Source organism: Podarcis tiliguerta (assembly GCF_965153285.1).
Source record: "Podarcis tiliguerta genome assembly, chromosome: 6".
In the NCBI taxonomy this organism is placed as follows: domain Eukaryota; kingdom Metazoa; phylum Chordata; class Lepidosauria; order Squamata; family Lacertidae; genus Podarcis; species Podarcis tiliguerta.
In genome coordinates this window covers 50,134,983-50,155,196 of record NC_139539.1, presented here as the reverse complement: position 1 = coordinate 50,155,196, position 20,214 = coordinate 50,134,983, and the positions used below count along the sequence as shown (strand labels likewise).

The 20,214-nt window shown below is 40.1% G+C and overlaps 2 protein-coding genes across 22 annotated transcripts in view; one reads left to right on the top strand and one right to left on the bottom strand.

The window, feature by feature from the left end:
- The first annotated feature begins 740 nt into the window (after positions 1–740).
- On the top strand, positions 741–18,178 carry NASP (nuclear autoantigenic sperm protein). 14 transcript variants are annotated; one of them, XM_083446064.1, is made up of 15 exons: positions 741–1,051; positions 2,898–2,954; positions 3,741–3,851; positions 6,549–6,629; positions 6,994–7,097; positions 8,037–8,891; positions 10,461–10,621; positions 12,616–12,692; positions 12,780–12,853; positions 13,917–14,105; positions 14,382–14,548; positions 15,202–15,258; positions 15,343–15,414; positions 17,435–17,563; positions 18,024–18,178. In XM_083446064.1, exons 2-15 carry the CDS (start codon positions 2,905–2,907, stop codon positions 18,066–18,068), a joined length of 2,172 nt encoding a protein of 723 aa, XP_083302190.1. In that variant the 5' UTR covers positions 741–1,051; positions 2,898–2,904; the 3' UTR covers positions 18,069–18,178. The 14 variants fall into 14 exon arrangements, 13 of the variants coding, with proteins under 13 accessions (XP_083302190.1, XP_083302200.1, XP_083302196.1 ...); XM_083446074.1 differs by having other exon boundaries at positions 17,414–17,563; XM_083446070.1 differs by having other exon boundaries at positions 7,941–8,891.
- The window catches only part of CCDC17 (coiled-coil domain containing 17), a 29,205-nt gene continuing 27,100 nt past the window's right edge, over positions 18,110–20,214 (bottom strand). For 7 of the 8 annotated variants that reach the window (XM_083446040.1, XM_083446042.1, XM_083446041.1 and 4 more), the window contains one exon: positions 18,110–19,421. In XM_083446040.1, coding sequence (XP_083302166.1) covers positions 19,392–19,421 — 30 coding nt within the window. In that variant the 3' untranslated portion in view covers positions 18,110–19,391. The remainder of the gene's footprint in view (positions 19,422–20,214) is intronic. The other variant, XM_083446043.1, reaches the window with a different exon arrangement.

Below are 20,214 nucleotides of genomic sequence, written 5' to 3'. Positions count from 1 at the left end.
CTCACAAAGCTACGAAGCTTAATCTTTGGGTCGATCACTTTCTAAGCCCAGTCTGCTGGGCTTGAAATATGACATATCCAGTATGCACACATCTCAGTAGGGAAGACCTGGATAGGTATTATCCTATGTGCGTTGTTTCCTCCACTCGCAGTGCTTTATTTTTTCCTAGCCTGAGCGAATGGTTTCCATTTCCCTCTAAGCCAAAGCCTGCGAGGTGCACTTGGGGACACCACTGCATTGCCAGGCTAACCCTGCCCTCTGCCGGTAGAGACCCCGGCGTCAGAGATGAGGGTCAGGTGAGTCGCGCCACTTCCACCCGCTCCCAGTCACACTCTTTACTTTGATGCACGGAACTCTGTGGGATCGGGAGCTGCCCTGTGTTGTGTTCATTCGTCACACCTGAAGCATGCGTGGTGTGATCCAGGACCTTGGTATTTAAAGATACATAAACACAAATGGTCTTATAAAAAACGCTGGAGGAAGGGGGTTGCCCAGCAGACACTAGATGATCCGTGTCAGAGCAGTTAAAGAGGTCAGAGGGTTAAGACAGTTTCTAACTCTTGTCTTGAGCCGCCCGCAGAGCTAATAGGTCTCTGAACGGATGCTATTTATTTCGCAGCCTTTCCCAGTATGCTCTTCTACCGTCTACGGACTACAAGCACTCTGACTTGGAACTACATTTTCCGGCATGCTACAAAAGTAGTGGTCTAGGTTTACTCCGAGTCCGCGGACTACGTTTCCCGAAACAGCAAACAGGGGGACAGAGGGAGTGAGGCGACGTTTCCAACATGCTCGAGGGTTTCTCTGACTTTCGTCCCGTTGGGTTTTTGGGGAAGGGGGTTGCGGTTATTTTCAACTCGCCTCAGGACGAGTTCCGGCTTCCCGAAAGACCTCACAGGGAGGCGCGAGGCATGCTGGGAGTCGTAGTTCCTTTGCCTTGAGAGCGTGCCTCGCGCTGCTGGGGCGTGTCCTCAGGGGGCTATAAAAGCATCTGGAGGGGCGGTGGGCTGCGTTTCTCGGCTGATTGTTGTCACTCCGTCGGGGTCTTGAGGTGAGTTGTGGGGCTGCCATCACCTTTGGCGCCGCCGCCGCCGCTGGCGGGGTTCGGCTCAGGTTTTGTCTTTTCGGGAACTGGGTAAGGACGAAGGGAACGCCGAGTTGTTTGTTCGAGTAATGGGGGCGGCGGCCACACAGGTATTCCTTCGTATAATTTGTTCTCCCTCAGCTTCGCTTTCGGCGGCATATTCTGGTCCTCTTTACCTCGTGGCGTTTTGTTTCATTCTCTCCCCCCCCCCCTCCATCCTTTCACCTCCTATTACTCCCACCGGCGGTTTGGTGCATGCCGTTTTCTCACGGCGTGGGGGGCGGAGGTGGCGGTTCGCCTTAAAAACCGAGACGCCACGTGACCCGACTCGGAGTTTAGGCCGCCATTTTCAAGGCCCATCAATCCGGCGCGCGCAAAGGAGGGAGGGAGGGATAAGGGGGCGGGGGGGAGAGGGGGGGAAAGAGCCGCGTCACGTGGTAGGCAGCCTCGGCCTGTAGAAAGAGGCCGTTGAGATTCGGCGCCAAAAGATCTGACGAGGGGAGGGGCGGAGGCGGGAAACGAACCCCATTGTCTGCTGAGGTAAACGTCTTTCTCCCAGAGAGAACTTTCTTAGCGTCGTTGGCGGCTCCGGGGGAGGAGTTAAGAGCGGCTTTTAACGCTCTGCCTTTTAACTCGTTCGATAAACCGAGCATATTAGTATTCTGGTATATTTTTCGTGCGCTCCAAGGTGGGTGGGGGTGCTTAAGGCTTGTCGGGTCTACTCTGGGTTAATTCATTTGTGGTACCGAAAAGTAGCTGGTTGCAGCGGAACTGCGGGGTGAATTGGAAAATGCCTTCTTTACTGTAGTTTTTGGAAGGAATTGTCCGTCGACGTTTTCTCATCTCACCACAGTTAACGAGTGAACACTTAAAGAAACGGGAGCGTTCCTTGAAGCGCTATTCTGTTACTCGCCTTAGGACTAATTGGCCTTCATTATTATTTTCTGCTGGAGAGATTGTAACTTGTAAGAGTCTAGAAACTCGCATAGTGATAGTTCCCTAGCCAAGAGTCATCTGGATATTGATAAAAGACCTGTACAGCCCTTGTGTGGTGTGGTGTAGCCTATACAGTACTATAACAGACTTGATTTGTTTTTACACCTCCCCTTATGGAGCAAGTGTCGTTTAAGGGACTGTGGTCCCTCAGCAATATAGCAGAGGAGGACTTCTAAGTCACTGTAATACTGCTCATTGTTTCCAATATTTATTGAATTTATGCTTTGCTAGACCTGTCAAATGATTTAAAATGCATCCAGCATGCATTTAAAGCACATTGTTTTGCCTGAAGAATTTTGGAAATTGGTTTGTCAAGGATACTGGTACTGAAACTCCACGAGAGCAGCAACTTTTGTTCCTGGAGTATGCTCTTTACATTGGTAACAAGCCTGTGTGAGGAGTCCATATAAATATACTAGTTAGGAGGGCTGTAATTTCAACTGGCACTTTGTATACCTTCTACTACTGACAGAATGGCATCTGTACAAAAATCCTTTAAAGTTCCTTCAAAATGAAATTGAAACTCTTAAATAATTTTCTGTGACTGTAGCATGCCTCTTGAACAGTGCACAGGCTGTTTGATTGGGAGCTTTTTGACTTAACAGGGAAAGGTTGTGGCATACATGAAGGAGCCAGCTGATAGTTATTTGCATCAGCAGCCTATGTAGGGCATAATGTACCATTGATGGTCCTTACTCTTAATTTGCTATAATTCTATTTATAAAGCATACATTACAGTTACTGTAACGTTACAGTAACATTCCTAAGTATTCTTATACAGTTACATTCCTAAGTATTCTAACTTTAGAATTTTCAGTTTCAGAATGGCGGAAGAATCTGCTGCTCCTTCTACTTCCGCTGACAAAACTGAGAGGTAAGATATAATTAGATGTAAGAATAGTGTATGTGTGTTTGAAATAGAGTAGTGTAACGATCTTCCTGTAATAGTCAGCTACTACTAGTCCCTACTACTAGGGACGCGGGTGGCGCTGTGGGTAAAAGCCTCAGCGCCTAGGGCTTGCCGATCGAAAGGTCGGCGGTTCGAATCCCCGCGGCGGGGTGCGCTCCCGCTGTTCGGTCCCAGCGCCTGCCAACCTAGCAGTTCGAAAGCACTCTCGGGTGCAAGTAGATAAATAGGGACCGCTTACTAGCGGGAAGGTAAACGGTGTTTCCGTGTGCGGCTCTGGCTCGCCAGAGCAGCGATGTCACGCTGGCCACGTGACCCGGTGTCTTCGGACAGCACTGGCCCCCGGCCTCTTTGAGTGAGATGGGCGCACAACCCTAGAGTCTGTCAAGACTGGCCCGTACGGGCAGGGGTACCTTTACCTTTACCTTTACTAGTTACATTGATTGGAATAGATGAATGAAACGAGCAGTTTTTAAACACTGACACTCTTGATTTACTATAGTAAAAAAGGTAAATAATGACCAACCTTGCTTCTAACAGCTATGGCTAACAACCTGGTTTCTTCCAGTAGCACCTTAGAGACCAACTAAGTTAGTTTACCTGAAGTGTGCATGTACACGAAAGCTCATACCAATAACGTAACTTAGTTGGTCTCTAAGGTGCTACTGGGAGGAATTTTTTTATTATGTTTCGACTATGGCAGACCAATACGGCTACCTACCTGTAACTAGAACCTTGTTTCTATTTTTCTAGTATGGATGTGGATGCAGAAGCCAAGAAATACCTCGGCTTGGGGCAGAAAAATCTGGTAATGGGAGATATTCCAGCTGCTGTTAATGCATTTCAGGAAGCTGCTTCTCTGTTGTAAGTAATGAGATTTATTCTTTCAGTTGAATTTTCATTTGATGAAGGGAATTTAGCCTATCTTATGGATAACAACCTTTTTTCTTTCTGTTATGGGCTGCATTCTCTTGGGGGTAGTCAGTGGAGAACTGCATGCTAGTGGTGCACAGAGCCAGAAACAAGTATTCTGAATTAATATCTGCAATAAAGACTGCTTCATTTTTTTCTTTCCCAAATTAGAATTCTTTATTCTATGTAGATCTACCGAAAAGTAAACCCCACTGGGTTTTACAGGGTTACTCTCAAGTTCAGTGGACCCTTGAGTTTCGTACCTCTCTGGATATGTAACCTTCAGGTCACGAACGTGGCAAACCTGGAAGTATTTTTCTGTGTTACGCCGCTTGCACATGCACAGAAGTGGCGCCTCTGGTTATGGATTTTTTGGGGTGCACATGGACCCCCAGAACAAATTAAATCAGTATCCAGAGGGTTCACTGTATGTAGAAGATTTTTTTTTTTAACACAGCTCCTGTTTTGGAAAATGAATGAAAGTAACTTTAGCACATTATTTGTTTACTTAGTTATTGAATTTATATTCCCCATGAGGAACCCCAGGGTGGCAAACAGATCCACACTTCAGAAAGCAAAGCAGAAACATTCTAAAAGTGTTAGAACATTATAAAAACAATTAGTTTTTTTTTAAAAAAAAATAATTATTCCATCCAGTGATCTCAAGGTTGCCAGGAAATTCGGCCACCAAATTCCTGCATAACCAGGAATATTTTCAAATTTCTCATGAAAGTTAATAATGGCAATAGGCACAGCTCACTGGAAAGAGAACTAACACCAAAAAAGCCCTGTTGTGGGTCAGTGCAAACCAAGCAGATCTGGTGGTTGTATCACCAAGGCATCACCTGCTTACTGTAGGGACTGAGATGATTGGTACTGGAGTATTTTTTAGATACTGTATTTAGTTTCCAAGACTCCATGCTAGAGCTTAGGCAACTGACACTAGGTTATCCTGGTCCAGTAACCAGACTTAACTGGGCATAACCACCTAGCAGTGGAAGCCACTCCAGTGAAAAGATGGAATTCAGGAGAACTTCCAAAGTATGTCTCCCCACCCCCAAATAATTTGGACAAAACTTTTTCTCAAGCCATATGGCCTGTGTATGTATGTGTCAGTATTTCTGTTGAATAAAATATTGTCCATTTTAATACTTCCTGATACTATGTGGAAAGGGCAGGGGATATAATCTGCAGGTAGATTAAAAAGGTGTATTTTTAAATAGATTTTAAAACTTGGTTTGGATTTTCTGGAATTTTAAATGTAATAAATTCTCAAATAACCGTGCTGTCAATATTATATCTTAACCAAAGCATGTTTGCTACAGTTATTCTTTAAAATGAAGTAGTTTCTCTACCAGCTACATAGTTAACAGAGGCTTCCTATTTAAATCAAGAGCCAGTTCAATCATTTTTTCAAATGATTATTTACAGTCCAACTAGCAAACATAAATGTTTAGTTCCACTGAATGAAAATGATCTCTAGTCTGCTCAATAATAAGTTATTGCATTGCATTCTTCATTAAATTATCTTTCCATTGATACATAATGTTATGGTATTACTTCAGAAAAGGTGGTTTATGAGCCATCATTGCCAAAACAATATGACACCTGATTGGCTCTCTAAACGCTTTTTCTGGTTATTTGGCTATAATGCTTGATAGAGTACAGATAATTGAACAAAACTTGTTCCATTACATTCTTCATTAAATTATCTTTCCATTAATATATAATTTTATTGTATTACTCAAAAAAGTGGCGTTATGAGCCATCAAACCTTGGAAATACAACAATTTTGGCCACTAGTGTATTACTTCATATATTTGTTGAACACTGGGGCAAATCTGACATCTAAATGCTGCCTTAAAACTAAATGCCTGTTATTTGGTACAACCAGGTTTTTTCCTATTTGTTGGAGTCTACACCTTTTATAAGATTCCATTTTTGTTAACCTATAGGGGGAAAGTCGTTAAAATATTCCATTATGACCAGTAGCCATGACTGTTTGAGATAAAGTACAAAAATACAGGAATGTGAACACTGGACAATTGTGTGTGTCTTCCTTCCAGTGTTGTTGCTTTCTGCTTGACTCTGCTTTCACCACCATAACAAACAACAACTTATTTATATGTCACCTATCTGACTGGGTTTACAAGCTGACTAAATGAAAGAACAAAAAACACAACAAAACGCAACCAACTTGATAGCAATCACAGCACACTGACAAATGTCCTCCTTATTTCTGTTGTAATAAATAATCCTTCATAAAAGTTATTGAATTGCATTCTTCATTAAATTATCTTTCCATTGATATATAATTTTATGGTATTATTCCCCAAAAAAGTGATGTTATGAGCCATCATTTCCTAAATAATGACACCTGATTGGCTCTCTAAAGCATTCATTTTACTGATTATTTGGCTCTAACTTTTGATAGGATACAGATAATTGAACAAACCTTGTTGCATTACATTCTTCATTAAATTATGTTTCCTTTGATACATAATTTTATGGTATTACTAAAAAAAAAGTGGTGTTATGAGCCATCAAACCTTGGAAATAAACTTTCCCCCAAAGGTTTCCACAATTTTCGCCGCTTGTGTAAATGGGAAACATGACTTATATTAATCCACTCTGGTAATCTCTTTTTAGGGCTAATAAGTATGGTGAAACTGGAAATGAGTGTGCAGAAGCTTACTTTTTTTACGGGAAATCACTTCTGGAATTGGCAAGGTAAGTTAATGTGACCTGCTTTGGGCCACTTGGTGGTTTGAATAGTTAATCTAGATTAGGAAAGTTAATATAATTTTACATGGACTGGAATCCACTTCACCAGTTTCTCCTGCACACAGAACTGAAGTTACCTTTTGTAACCTTTTCTCAGAATAGTGGCAGCCATTCTAGAGCTACATAATCAGGTCAACAAACTTTGGTTGCTCTTCCTTGTCAACCAAATATGTATTTGCTTCCAGGATGCCTGGAGCAGGATCTGTTAACTGGTGTTCTTATGCTACATCAATACAGCCTTGAGTTCTTGCTTTGAATGCTAAAACTGGTGAGGGAAAAGATAACAGCAATGCCTACTTACATCTTCTAGAATGGAAAATGGTGTGCTGGGAAATGCCTTGGAAGGAGTGCAGGTGGAAGAAGAGGAAGAAAAAACAGAAGACTCAATGGTAGAAAGTGCTGATAATATAGATGGTATGTAGTGCTGTCTTAACTCATGATAGAGATGCCAAGCTGTGTGTGTTCCAAGTGGATACTAGACAAGGGTCATTTTATTATTATCAAGTAGTTTGAATCTTAAACCGCAACTAAAAAGACTCTCTAAAAGTCTTTTTAATGATAAAATTGATCAAAAACTTGTTTAAAAAACTTAAAAACCTGCCTTTTAACAAGGCCACTGTGTCTACAAACCTATAGATTAAAGCATTGTTTTGAACCATGTGGGCCTCACTTTGTTTCTTAGTAAAGCATTGGTTTCTATGCTTCAAGATCTTAAGGACAGTCAGCTAATTGTTTCTAGAACCATGAACTAATTGGGCAAAGGTTCTGTGAACAAACTGAATAGTAACTCCCAGTATTACTGCTTATTGCAAAACTGTTTAGTGTATAGCGCATTGTGGCCTAGATCTTTTGGGCAGTGGCATCTAATAAGGTTTGATGCTGTGAAGATCATGTTGTGACAATAGGCCATGTTCACTTAAGAAAGTGGATAGTTTGTCTAATTTTCAATACTTGCCCTGTCCCTCAGTTCGTAGCATCTTCCTCTGCAATCCAGTGCAATGTCTTGTCTAGACAAAGCTTGGCATCTCTTGCTTGGCTGTTACTATGCTGGCCTACAACTCATTGCTTAAGCGCAACTCCTTGCAAGCCCTGTTATGGAAGGCACTTGTTCTCAGTTTAAGGGTCCAAAAGGATTGTATTGATTCCTGTAACTTTGAAGCAAGACATCAGTGGGATGGAGGGTGGGATGTGAAGATCATGAATGTTTATCACTAAATTCGAAGGTTTGTTTGTGCTTGATCTTCCTTAAACATGTAGAAGAAGCAAGGGAGGAATTAAGAGAGCAGGTATATAATGCCATGGGGGAAAAAGATGAATCCAGAAAAAATCCTGAAGAGTCTCTGGTGCATACAGGAGTGGAGATGCAACCGAAGGATGTTGAAATGGAAGAGGTTGAGGAAGAAGAAGTAGCTAAGGAAGAAAAAGAAAAAGCAGCAACTCTGGGTGGAGAAGATATCACTGTTGTGGAGAAAAAGGAAGAGCAAGAGAAGGCAGAAAAGCAGGTAGAGGCAACTACGGAAGAACAAAACATCAATGAAGTAACTACTGAGGTAGCATTAGAAGATGGTGCTGCTAGGGAAGAGAAGCCAGTGGATGCAGAAGGGACAGCTGGAGAAGATAAGCCAGTGGTGGTAGAAGAGGCTAGGGAAGATGCTGCTGTACACAAAGTGGTGGTTTCGGAAGATGCTGCTGTGAAAGTTAATCCAGTAATAGAAGAGGTTGCAGAAGCAGCTGGGGGAGATACTACTTTAGAAAAAGAAGTGGCTGCAGGGGAAGCACCTGGGAAAGAGAAGGTAGTTGAGATAGCAGCTCAAGAGAGGAGAGAAGAGGAGGTAGAAAAGCAGGCAGACGCAATTGTAGAAAAGAATCCAATAGTAGAGGAATTGGTAAAAGCTTCAGGTGAGTTAGAGAGAGAATTAATGACAGCTGTTGAGAAAGTTGAAGGGCAGGCAGAAAAAGAACAACCAGCTAAAGCTACTGCTGAAAAGACAGAGGACATGAAGCCTGCCACAGAACAGGTGGTGGTGAACTTGAAAGAGAAGGAAGAAACATTGGATTCAAGAGAAGGAGAACCTTCAGCTCCAAATGAAACTACTCCTTCAGGGAGCATCAAGCAGTCACATGAAATACAACCAGAAGAAAAAGCTGAAGTTGCTCCTAAGGTAGAAAAGGAAGAAGAAAAGGATGACGAGATGGGAGAGGGCGAAGGTAACAGGGATAGAAGACACTTGTGGGTGGATCTATTTAGAGAGCTAACCCTTAGTAAGACTAATCCATTCAGAATTCTCTGTGCCACAGGGATGAATCCACCCAAGGAGAATTTTGAAGCTGCAAGGAACAGTTGAATTGAAACAAAACTAACAAGTTGAGCAATAAATTATTGGCTTTTTTGGGGACTGGTTTGCATGAGCAGCAAATATAGAAAGCAATGGCTCATAGAGAACACTGAATGGATGTTCACTGCATGTTTTTATGTGAATGCAAGATTAACTCTGAACAATTAAAAGCATAGTACTAGAATATATATTGACAACCAGATCCACAAAAATACAGCAACACGAGGGTGCTGGCTTAATGACCTGTATTAAACAACCTAAAACCTATCATGCTTTGAGGCCTATAACTAGAAACAAGTGCAGGTAATAGACACCACAGCTTTCATGTCCTGCTTCTCTTGCTTTAGCATTGCTGTTTAACTACCTTATAATACCTTGAAAATGTTTGTTTACAAGTGAGATTCTAAGTAGTGAAATAGTTGTAAATCTGATAAACCTTCGCATAAAACAACTGTTTAACAAATATTTAGTCACTTTGTGTTCCTATTTGAAAAAAGTGACTAATAGCAATAAATAATAGGGATACAGTACAGTGGCAAGTTTGCTCTGGCAACTGGAGCCTCGTTCTATGCATTTCTAGTCCAAGAGTAGCTTAAAAGCATGACCCTCTAGATACTGCTGAACTAAAACTCCATAATCCCTAATTATTTTGGCCACGTTGGCTGGAGCTGGTGGGAGTTGTGGTTTAGCAACATCTAGAAGAATACAAGATAGCCATCCCTGTTCTAGTTTGAAGTCCGGTGTTTACAGCAATACTTTTCCCCTTGGCTTCTGTAGTAGTTGTTACATGAAGGCTGTTGAGCATAAGGCAGTTTGAGATTGTGCTTGCTGGGCATCTGGATTACTGAATAGCTGGTAGGAAGTCAGATTTCTTGCTCCATAAGAGGGTATATGTTCCCTGACACTGCAGAATAGGTGTCTGAGCTATCCCATAGTTTATGTAAGTTTCTGTGCCTGACACCCAATAGTACATACCTGTCAGTTTCCCTAAGAAGCCATGCAATGACACTTAACTAGAAATATTAATATTTCTGTTTTATCTTAACTATGAAATGCGACTACTTCTAAGGAGTGCAGTTTTAAAGCTCTTCTCTTTGTCTCCCCTGTTACTATGAAAACAAAACTTCTATGGGGAAGCTGTAAAAGTATTAAAACTTGTTCAAATTCTTTTTAACTGACATGCCAGGGGGTGCCATGCAAGCAGCATAAAGGAGAAAGAATATCCTAACGCTGAATATTTTAATCTATGTAGCTCCCCCTCAAAGCTTTGTATAAACACATGTTGCAGATTGCACAGAAACCTACCAAGCCAACCCTCATGAACACATAGGTTGGAAGTGTAATAGTGGTGGAAGAATTTCACAGCTGAATAAAACAAATAGTCAAGTAAAATGGATGTATAAACAGTTGGTTGTATATTAATAAGAAACTATTATTGTAGAGATGGAAGGATCAGAAGAGGAAGATAAAGTTGAAGAGGATAAAGAAAATGACTCTGCAGTTGAAGAGGATAAAGAAAATGACTCTGCAGTTGAAGAGGATAAAGAAAATGACTCTGCAGTCGAAGAGGATAAAGAAAATGACTCTACAGTTGAAGAAAAGGTGAAGTATAAAAATGAGCATTCAAGCCTGTTAAAGAGCTGGTTCAATGTTTCTGTCATGGAGAAAGGAACATTGTTTTCATGGAAACTATTCCCGATTACGTATGTTTTCTAGAGCATAGGAAGACTGAAGTAGGCAGTTCCTTCTGAAGGTTCAAGATTATAGTAGGGGTGTGGCTTTGAATACTCTGGTTCAAAGCAGCATTTTAACATTTTAGTCTGTTAAAACTTTAGCCTGTTTTTCCTTCTAGATGCTTGTTCGTTCTCCATTCTTAAAAAATAGCCCTTATCCTTCTCTCTGCTCCCCCCTTCTTTCCTTGTCCCCTCTGCTATCAAAATCTCTTGTCTACTGACACAATGCATTCATACATTGAAACTCATAAACTAGTTTCAGTGAAGCATTGTGGTCTCCGTCTAGTACCGCACCCATGGTTAAACTAATTTCTGTAACCATTCCCACCTTCTCTAAACCTGTTGAGTGTCTTTTATTACAGTTGTTTAAAAGCCCAAAAGCAGGCCTCCAAAACCTACAGGAAATTGGGAACAGGTTGCATCTCCTCTGCCTCATATCACAGCAATAGTGATTTGCTACAGAAAGGGAAAGGGCTGTGCCTGATAATGTGCATGGTATCTGCTTAATTATCAGAAGCTTGCTATTGTTTTAAAAAACTGCTATTGAAGCAGCTTTTTTGCAACAGTACACCACCTTCTGAAGTCTCTGCAGTCAACCAATTTTTAACTCAACTGAAAGTATGTCCTCTTGTGACATCTCCTTTTTTGCCTTAACATTAAAGAACTGGGCACTGCATTTTTTCCTGCTATTCAAACTATGAAGACAGTGAGGTCAAACATGAGGAAGCTACCCAGCTGATAAGCTGAGCTGTTCATCAGGGAAGCCTCAGGAAAGACCTGGGCAAGAACTGAAATGACATGCAAAGTGCTTTTGGAGCAAGAATTATAATTGCCACTAATTATAATTCTATATTATAATTACAATGTAGAATGAATATGAGTAGGGTTACTCTGAATCACATTTACTGACAAGGAATATGTAGTGTTCAATGCAAAATTGATTGCACTTTCCAAACATTGGTTTTAATTCTGCTTGTGAAGGATTTACTGGCTGAACAGCCAATTCATAAGAGAAGTGAGATACAATGTGAAGGACAAGCAGTTCAAAACTAATACAGGAGGAAAATAGATAATCCTCTAAAGCTGTTTGTAAATCCTTTTTGTCAAGCAGTTAATCACAGTCCACAAATCTTGACTTGAATCATTAGCTAGCCATTGGTCTTTCTGCAGAACCTGTGCTTCCAAATCTTCTCTTTGTCTACCAGAAGATGAGCTTTCATTACACTAGGTTCTGGAACTGGCAGAAGCATTGCGGTGAAGACTATGGTACTAGGCAGGGTCTGGAAGACCAGGGTTCAAATCCCCACTTAGCCATGAAGCTCACTGACTGGCTTTGGACCTTACTGTCTCTTAGTCTTACCTCAGAGCTGTGAGGATAAAATGGGGAGAGAGAGAACCATGCACACTGTATTGAGCAACTTAAAGGAAAGGGACATTAATAGAGCTTCCTCTGCTGTGTTCAAGACTCCCTGCAATAGCACTGGCGCCTTTGTAAGGAAGAAGTGCTGATTTCCCTAATATAAAGTGCTAAATTTTGCTAACAAACGCTTCAGCATAGGAGTTTGTGGAAGGGGTATGATGTTTCTTTTCTAAAGTTTATATATTTGTTTCCTATGGTGACTGGTTTCTTCAGTTGCCTGCTTTAAGGCAGGAGTTCCTAAGTTGGTCCATCAACCACCAGTAGTCCACAAGCTTCATTCAGGAGGTCTGTGTTATGTCTGTAAAAATACAATTGGAATCATGGAGCATCTAGCACGGGGCACTACAGTTGCTACAACAAGCAGAAAAATCAAGTGGTCTGCCAAGATCCTTAGCGATTGCCTTTCTATCCTTTTCTTTGACTTTCAAATAACTTTGCTTTAGGAGAGTGAAGAAGACGATGTTGGAAACTTAGAACTGGCTTGGGATATGCTGGAGTTAGCAAAAGTAATATACAAAAGGTATGTCTGGGAGTTCTGACAAATAATGCCTTTTTATACAACTAAAGGTGTTATGACAATCTTGCTGACTCTGCCTTCTTGATCTAGACAGGACACGAAAGAAGCTCAGCTCCTTGTTGCTCAGGCTCACCTAAAACTAGGAGAAGTTAGCATCGAATCTGGTAACTACCTTAAAGTTGCTTAGGCATGCAGTGGATTAATTTCTGATACTATTATTCATATTTCCACTGCATATGATATTTTAGTTTTTGCATGTCCATTACATATTATATAAACTGTCAGTAATATATTTTGTATTCACTTTACAGTATTCATATTTTCAAAGCTGCTCAGACTTTATCAACTAGCTCAGAGTTTATCAACTAAGCCTTTTATTTTGGACACCTCATACTGTACTTCGTTATAATACAGTTACCTACACTATTGGGAAGTATGCTGGTAGATTGGTTACTTTTATTCTACTGTGGCCTAGTTCAGATGCATGATTCCCTGCTTATTAAAGCATAGCTTAGAAGCCTTGAAGAACGAATAGAGGCCCCTCGCCTTGGTCCTTTCTCAGTGTTTACACCCTGGTTAAATGGTAATTAAATTTCAGTTAGCTATTCTGCCTAATAATAATAATTACACTAATTTTATTAATACCCTGTCCATCTGGCCACTCTGGGTGGCTTACAACATATCTGAAAACATCAATCCTTAGAAACTTCCCTAAGCAGGGCTACCTTCAGATGTCTTCTAAAAGTAAGATAGTTGTTTATTTCCTTGACATCTGAAGGGAAGGCATTCCACAGGGACGGCATCATTACCAAGAAGGCCCTCTGCCTGGTTCCTAAATGCAACTTTGTCTGTCTACTAACCAGGAACTTAAACTATAGTTCCCTGTTTTGAATATAATGGCTAATTGGAGTTTAACCAAACCAGGATGTAGCTGATGAATAAGGGGAAAGGCATGGGAAGGAAGCTTGCAGTCTCCTCATTTGTTCTCAGCTGTTGAACTATGTTGAGCAAGCCAGATATGCTTTCTAGCCACTGTTTCCACCAGTCTCTGCAGACTATATTAAATGTAAAATGTCCTATATTATTCAAAAATTGATGCTGGAATCACGACAGGTTATAAAACTTGATTGAAAACCTTTTTTCTACACTATGATTGAATTCTGCTTTGTACAAATTTCTACCTTCATATGAAAGTCCTGTGCTTTACTTTCTGTTTTTATTGTGCAGAAAACTACTCTCAAGCTATAGAAGAGTTCCGTTCTTGCCTGGCTCTTCAGCAGAAGTACTTAGAGGCCCATGACCGCTTGCTTGCAGAGACTCATTATCATCTAGGGTTGGCCTTTCACTATGATAATCAGTATGATGAAGCAGTGTTGCAGTATAGTAAATCGATGGAAGTCATTGATAAAAGACTGGGTAAGTGAAGTGCAGTTCTTCATGCAGTTTTAGTTAAGCATTACCGTTACTGTGTCCTCCAAGCTCCAAATGTACAGTGTTGGGAAAGCTGCAGAGCTAGTTTCTTCATGAAGAGGTGTTCAGAGAGCTAATGTGTCAGCTAGCAAACACTGCAAGAAATTTGGCAGCTGCTGCTGATCCTTGAGAATCTGTTTTAACATACACTGGGACAAAGCCCAAAACTGATGAGTAAATGGCTCTAAAAGTACTAATATCACCTAAATATCACCTTTTTAGCGATGTTGACTGAGCGACTAAAAACAAAAGGGGAGGGAGCAGCTGAGGATGAGAAGGAAATTGTAGAACTCGAGGGACTGCTTCCTGAAATTAAAGAGAAGATAGAAGATTCAAAGGAGTCTCAAAAGAGCGCAAGAATAGCCGAACTGGCTCTGAAAGCAACTTTGGTGAGTCCTAGGCTTACTACTACCGTTTTTTGTGAACTTGTGCTAGAGAGGAGCAGATAGCAAAATAAATTAAGCTGAGATACACAGCTGTAAATGGGAAGAAAGGATGCCATTGATACTTAGTTTTATAGTGGAAAATGCTAAATTTTTACTTTTTTGGGGGGGGGGGGTAGGAGATGACTTTGGAAGCCCTGAGTTCAAAGACCTTACATTGAATAATTAATGATAAGATGACATGTAAAATTTGATCTGGAGGATTGCCCAAACTCTTGAGCTGATTTTGAAGATAGTTAGCTGGAGGTGACAGTAGATGAAGCACTGTTATAGGAATGGAAGTTGTTGCATCAGTGGAAATGCAGGCTTGAATATGTCCCTTATTCTTAAAGCAAGACTGCAGATAGCAACTGCAAAATAGCTTGGGGGTTCACACACTACAGATGAGACACCTGATTACTTCTCTTGTGGTCTTAAAAAACATTGGGAGCTTGAAAAATTAACTGCAGACCAGCTTCCTCATTATTGCTTCTCATTACACCTTAAATTTTATAAATTGTTCTTCAAAACCGATGTGCTCTTCATTGTACATGTTTATAGTTTAGTCCCAGTAGGCTTTTAATAGTGACTTTTAGACTGATAGATCTCTTTGTTTCCAGGTTGGTGGATCATCTTCTAGTTTTCCACAGGCAACTGAAAGCAATCCAGCTTCAGCTGTAAGTGATACTAATCCCTAAAGCAAGCAGTTTAATTTTGCTGTTTCTATAGTATTTCATATTTTGCCTTCTGTTTTGTAACAGATCCCAGCTGGGCAAAAAACTGATGGAGCTCCTCAGTGTATTACAGACATCTCCCATCTTGTCAGAAAAAAGGTTTGTGTCCCATACAACTAACAAAAATAGGTAACCACTGGCTTGCAGTACTTGAACCAGGTGTAGGCAAACTTGGCCCTCCAGATGTTTTGGGACTACAGCTCCCACCATCCCTAGCTAACAGGAACAGTGGTCAGGGATGATGGGAGTTGTCGTCCCAAAACATCTGGAGGGCCAAGTTTGCCTATGTCTGACTTAAGCCATCACTTAAAAGCTTCAATCATTCTGCTTCTACAAATTTTAGAAATCCTGCATAATATCTTCTCCACTGGGAGCCAATCAGCCTGAGAACCATCTAGCGCACTTGGTAGCTTTTGATGGTTTTGTGCTGTGCTGTGCTCATCTGACTCGCCCTGGTTTAATTTCAAAGCTTAATTGTGTGGGTCCTGCAGGCACTTGAGAATTTAGATGTGTTGGGGACCTGCAAAATTGTCCAGGGTAGAGATTCAGAGTTTACAGGTAGCATGAAATCCATATAAACTGAATGTCACAGCCAGGCTGAGCTGGGTTCCCATATTTCAAGTGGAAAGGAGAATTGGTTAAAATAGCAAAGGCAGTCTAAAACAAGCAAACTATTTGTATCTTAAGATACCCCCCCTTTTTTTTTAATGAAAAAAATTCTTTATTGAAATTCATTAATGTCATTACAAATTTAACTTCACACATACATACAATATATACATATTCTTAAATTTGTTTAACTTAGAATGTTAATTTAACCTAATTCCACTTAGGTATCAGCTAAGCTAAAATCATATAATGGTACATAAAATAAAGTAAAACAACAACAAATTTAAGTAAAATAAATATAGATTTCCCAATATAGTTGACATTTGTGATATTGAATGTACTTATAATTATTACCTTACAATTAATACAATATTTTTTAATACTTTCTTACAACCTAGCATACCAATTTTCCTTTATTACTTAATACTTTATGTACACAAGGGTCATTCAAATACTACCATAGATAATATGTCACTGTTATTTTTTTGTAAGTATCTCTTAAACATTTCCCATTTTTGAGAAAAAGATTGTTTGGTGTTACCTCTTAACCTATTTGTTAATTGAGCCATTTCCACATAGTCTGTGTATCATCAACTTTTTGAGACATTCAGACAGGACAAATAAAATGAATTTGCCAATGAGCCCTCTAAATTTGAAATAGTGCTGTTAAATAATGACACCAAGATTATCACAAGGATGTACTGACTCCTCCTTGACTGGGAAGTCGAGAAGGTGAAGGTGGTCATGATTAGATGGGCGCAGGATATCGGATGTCCCATTATGATGAGAGAATGGGAATCACTCTGGAAAATTAACATGAACTTTACTGCATGTCACACCATCAAAGAAAATATGATGAAAATGCAGTTTTGGTGGTACCTTACACCATCAAAAATCTCAAATGTATAAAAATAGTTTGAATAAGTGTTGGAAGTGTGGGGAAAAAATGGGAGATTTTTACCATATGTGGTGGACATGCAGAAAAGTCCAAAATTTTTGGAATATTTATGATGAGATGAAAAAACATTCAAATTAACATTTTTAAAGAAACCAGAAGCCTCTCTGTTAGGAATCTTGGGTAGAGACATTCCGAAAAATATAAGAGAAATCTTTTTATATGCAACAGTGGCTGCCCGTCTATTGATAGCATCTAATTGGAAAGGAGAAAAGATACAATGTTAACAGAATGGCAAAAATAAAGATACCCTCTTAACAAAATCTCTCCATATATTTGATCTCTCTCTTCTACAGTCTGCCTTCTGATTTTGAGAGCTATGTGTAGACTGTTAGGTAACCCAGAACTAGATTGCTTTCAGTATTGGAGGACAACTTTCCAATAGCTGAAGCAGCAATATGCACCTTGTAACCTTTGCTGTAGCCCAGAACAGTTTTAAAGCACAGTTCAGTTGGCAGCTTATTATTAGTAAATGCATAATAGCACTAGATATTCTTTATTAATACTTTACATTTGAAATTGTACTTGGTGAAGACTAAACAATTTTGTCTTCAGAGGAAACCCGAGGAAGAAACTCAACAGGGAGATAATGAAGCTAAGAAATCTAAACCAGAACCGGCTGTCAATGGTGGTGGTGATGCTACCCCCAGTGGAAATGTGGTTGCAGAGAAAAAGGAAGAGGAGGTGGGCTGTCGAGTCAGGAGTCTTCTGTATATTTTCCATTTCCCAAGCTCATCTTTCCTGCCTGCCTTTAATTGCTTGTTGGTCTTCCCTCCCAGACCACTTAAAGTTGGAAATTTGCTTGTGTCAAAATGCATGTTGGAATCTGTCTAAACTTAAACCTGCTAGACTAGTTTTGTATACTTGCAGAATGCAGTATGTATCTCTTGGATGCTTAAAGTACTATTTATGTAGGAGTCCTAATTCTTTACATTATCAGAAATAGAGAAAGGGATTTAAGACAGATTATCTAAGCGTAATTTGGTTAATGGCTTCTGTCAAGAGGCAGCAGCAGCCATGCTACATTTAAGTAATCAATTGTACATAAGTGTGTTGAATGCTTTCAAGAGCTGTATTTAACTGGTCAGATAAAACAAATGCATGTCCTAAATTACTCTTTTTTTTTTTTTTTTTTTTTTTACAGGCAGAGGAAAGGCCACAAGTTGAAACAGTTCAAAGTGCTGTATGATATAGTTTTAATATTGGACACTCCCTCCCAAGGCCAGTGGGTTTTGTATATAATGTATTTTTTCACTTTTGGCAACTTTTGTATTCAATAAAGATTACTCAAACATTTAACACTGCCTTTTGATAAAATTCAGCCATATTCATGCATAAATACCTATTGTCTCCATCAGCAGACCTAAAGATGGTTGCATCTGCCTCCTAGCCAGTTCTACAACAGCAGTGCCAGGCTGGCTTTCAGTTGATGTACTGACTTGTAAATGTCTGGTTTGTAAGGGTTTAGGAAGCAAAGTAGCATTTTTTTGTGGTTAGAAAATTGTGGCCTAGATACTGAGCAGATATGGGGCCTAAATGTTGGTGGCATTTCTTCCTGGATTTAGTTTGAAACTGCAAGTCTGAGGAAGCACTAAACCATGGGTAAGCAAACTAAGGCCGGGGGGCCTGATCCAGCCCAATCACCTAAATCTGGCCTGCGGACGGTCCAGAAATCAGCGTGTTTTTACATGAGTAGAATGTGTCCTTTTAATTTAAAATGCAGCTCTGGGTTATTTGTGCGGCACAGGAATTCGTTCATCCCCCCCCCCCCCCAATGTATAGTCCAGCCCCCCCCCCCCCCACAAGGTCTGAGGAACAGTGGACGGGCCCCCTGCTGAAAAGGTTTGCTGACCCCTGCACTAAAGCATTTATGTCTACTGTGTCAGACTGGAAATAGTTTTGAGAGGATGAGCCTCCTAGCAAATTTTGTGGGAGTCAAGCAGAGTGCAGGCTTGTTGGAGGGAAGACAAAGGGTGGAACTTAAAATAGATCTGCTTTGACAAACTAAAAAATTGAATCAGGCTTGTGTTTGATGCAAAATGTCTCATTTGTGTGTCAGGCACATTACATTAACTCAGCTGGAAGAAGAGCCCAGGTTAAAGTAGGATTCTGTTGGGGAGAGATGATATAAGGGTGAGAGGCTCATGGGTGCTAGAATTAAACCACTACTTAGGAATGGTATAAAGAAGATATGGAAAATACTCAGTCCGGAGAACTGATGCAGGTTTAGGTGCACAGCAGCCAATGTTTGTGCAGTTTCCAAGTAAGGAAGTGACACCTGGGTTGTTTTTTAAATCAAAATAGCATGGCTGCTTCAAGCAGGTGATTATCCCTCATTCACTGCCAAGATGTCAGCCACATTAATATACTTTACCATAACCACTAATAAAACAGGTGGCCACTTGAGGTATTAGGCTACAGGATGGACATTCTTCATAAACTTAATAAAGTCTTGCAATGATTGCCAGTAGAGTAAGCTAGTATGTAGCCTAAGATGTCTTGTTCCTTCTCTTTAAATTTGTTCCAATGCCTTCAACTTTGTCTGAAAGAAAAACATGCAAGTCACAATTAAACCTGCACTGCTTATGGAGAATGTGGACCAGTAAGAAGTAAGCAGCACATAAGCGGCACACAAAGCACCACCAAACCATTCTACGTTCTAAATCTTATATTAATAATCCAAAAATTGAGACAGAAGCCACAAAAGGAAAACTCATTTAAATTTTGTCCTAAAGGAAGATTCAGTCTTTAAAGTTCCTTTAGCCAGGCTCCTGAATCTTACTTTTGGACACAATTTGAATTAGTTTTCTGTTTGTGGCTTCTGTAGTAGATCTTGTACCTTGTTCTCTCAATTTTTGGATTATTAATATAAGATTTAGAATGTAGAATGGTTTTGTAGTGCTTTGTGTGCCGCTTATATGCTGCTGGCCTCTTGCTGGTCTACTACAAGAATTGGCAGCATAGGTTCATTTCTTCAGTATGGAGAATGTGGAGCAACGTTTTCGGTCAGGAAATGTATGTAGCAAGTTCCATTTGTTCTGATCTCACTAGAATGGGTGTACTTCAAACCTTGCAGTTAAATTATAATTTCATTTATGTCATAGGAGAGCTGCACTGTGGCTGTTGCTAGTTGACAAATTGTTCCATTCATAAGTAGGGCTATAGCCCAATTTATTTTTTAAAATAATATTTATTAGAAGTTTAATAGTTACAGAAAAAAAGAAACAGTAAAAAGTTTAACAGAACAGAACAATACCTTACAATACATCAAAAATAAAAATAAAAACAATACAACAAAACAACAGGAATAACAAAAAAAAAATTAAAAACACATC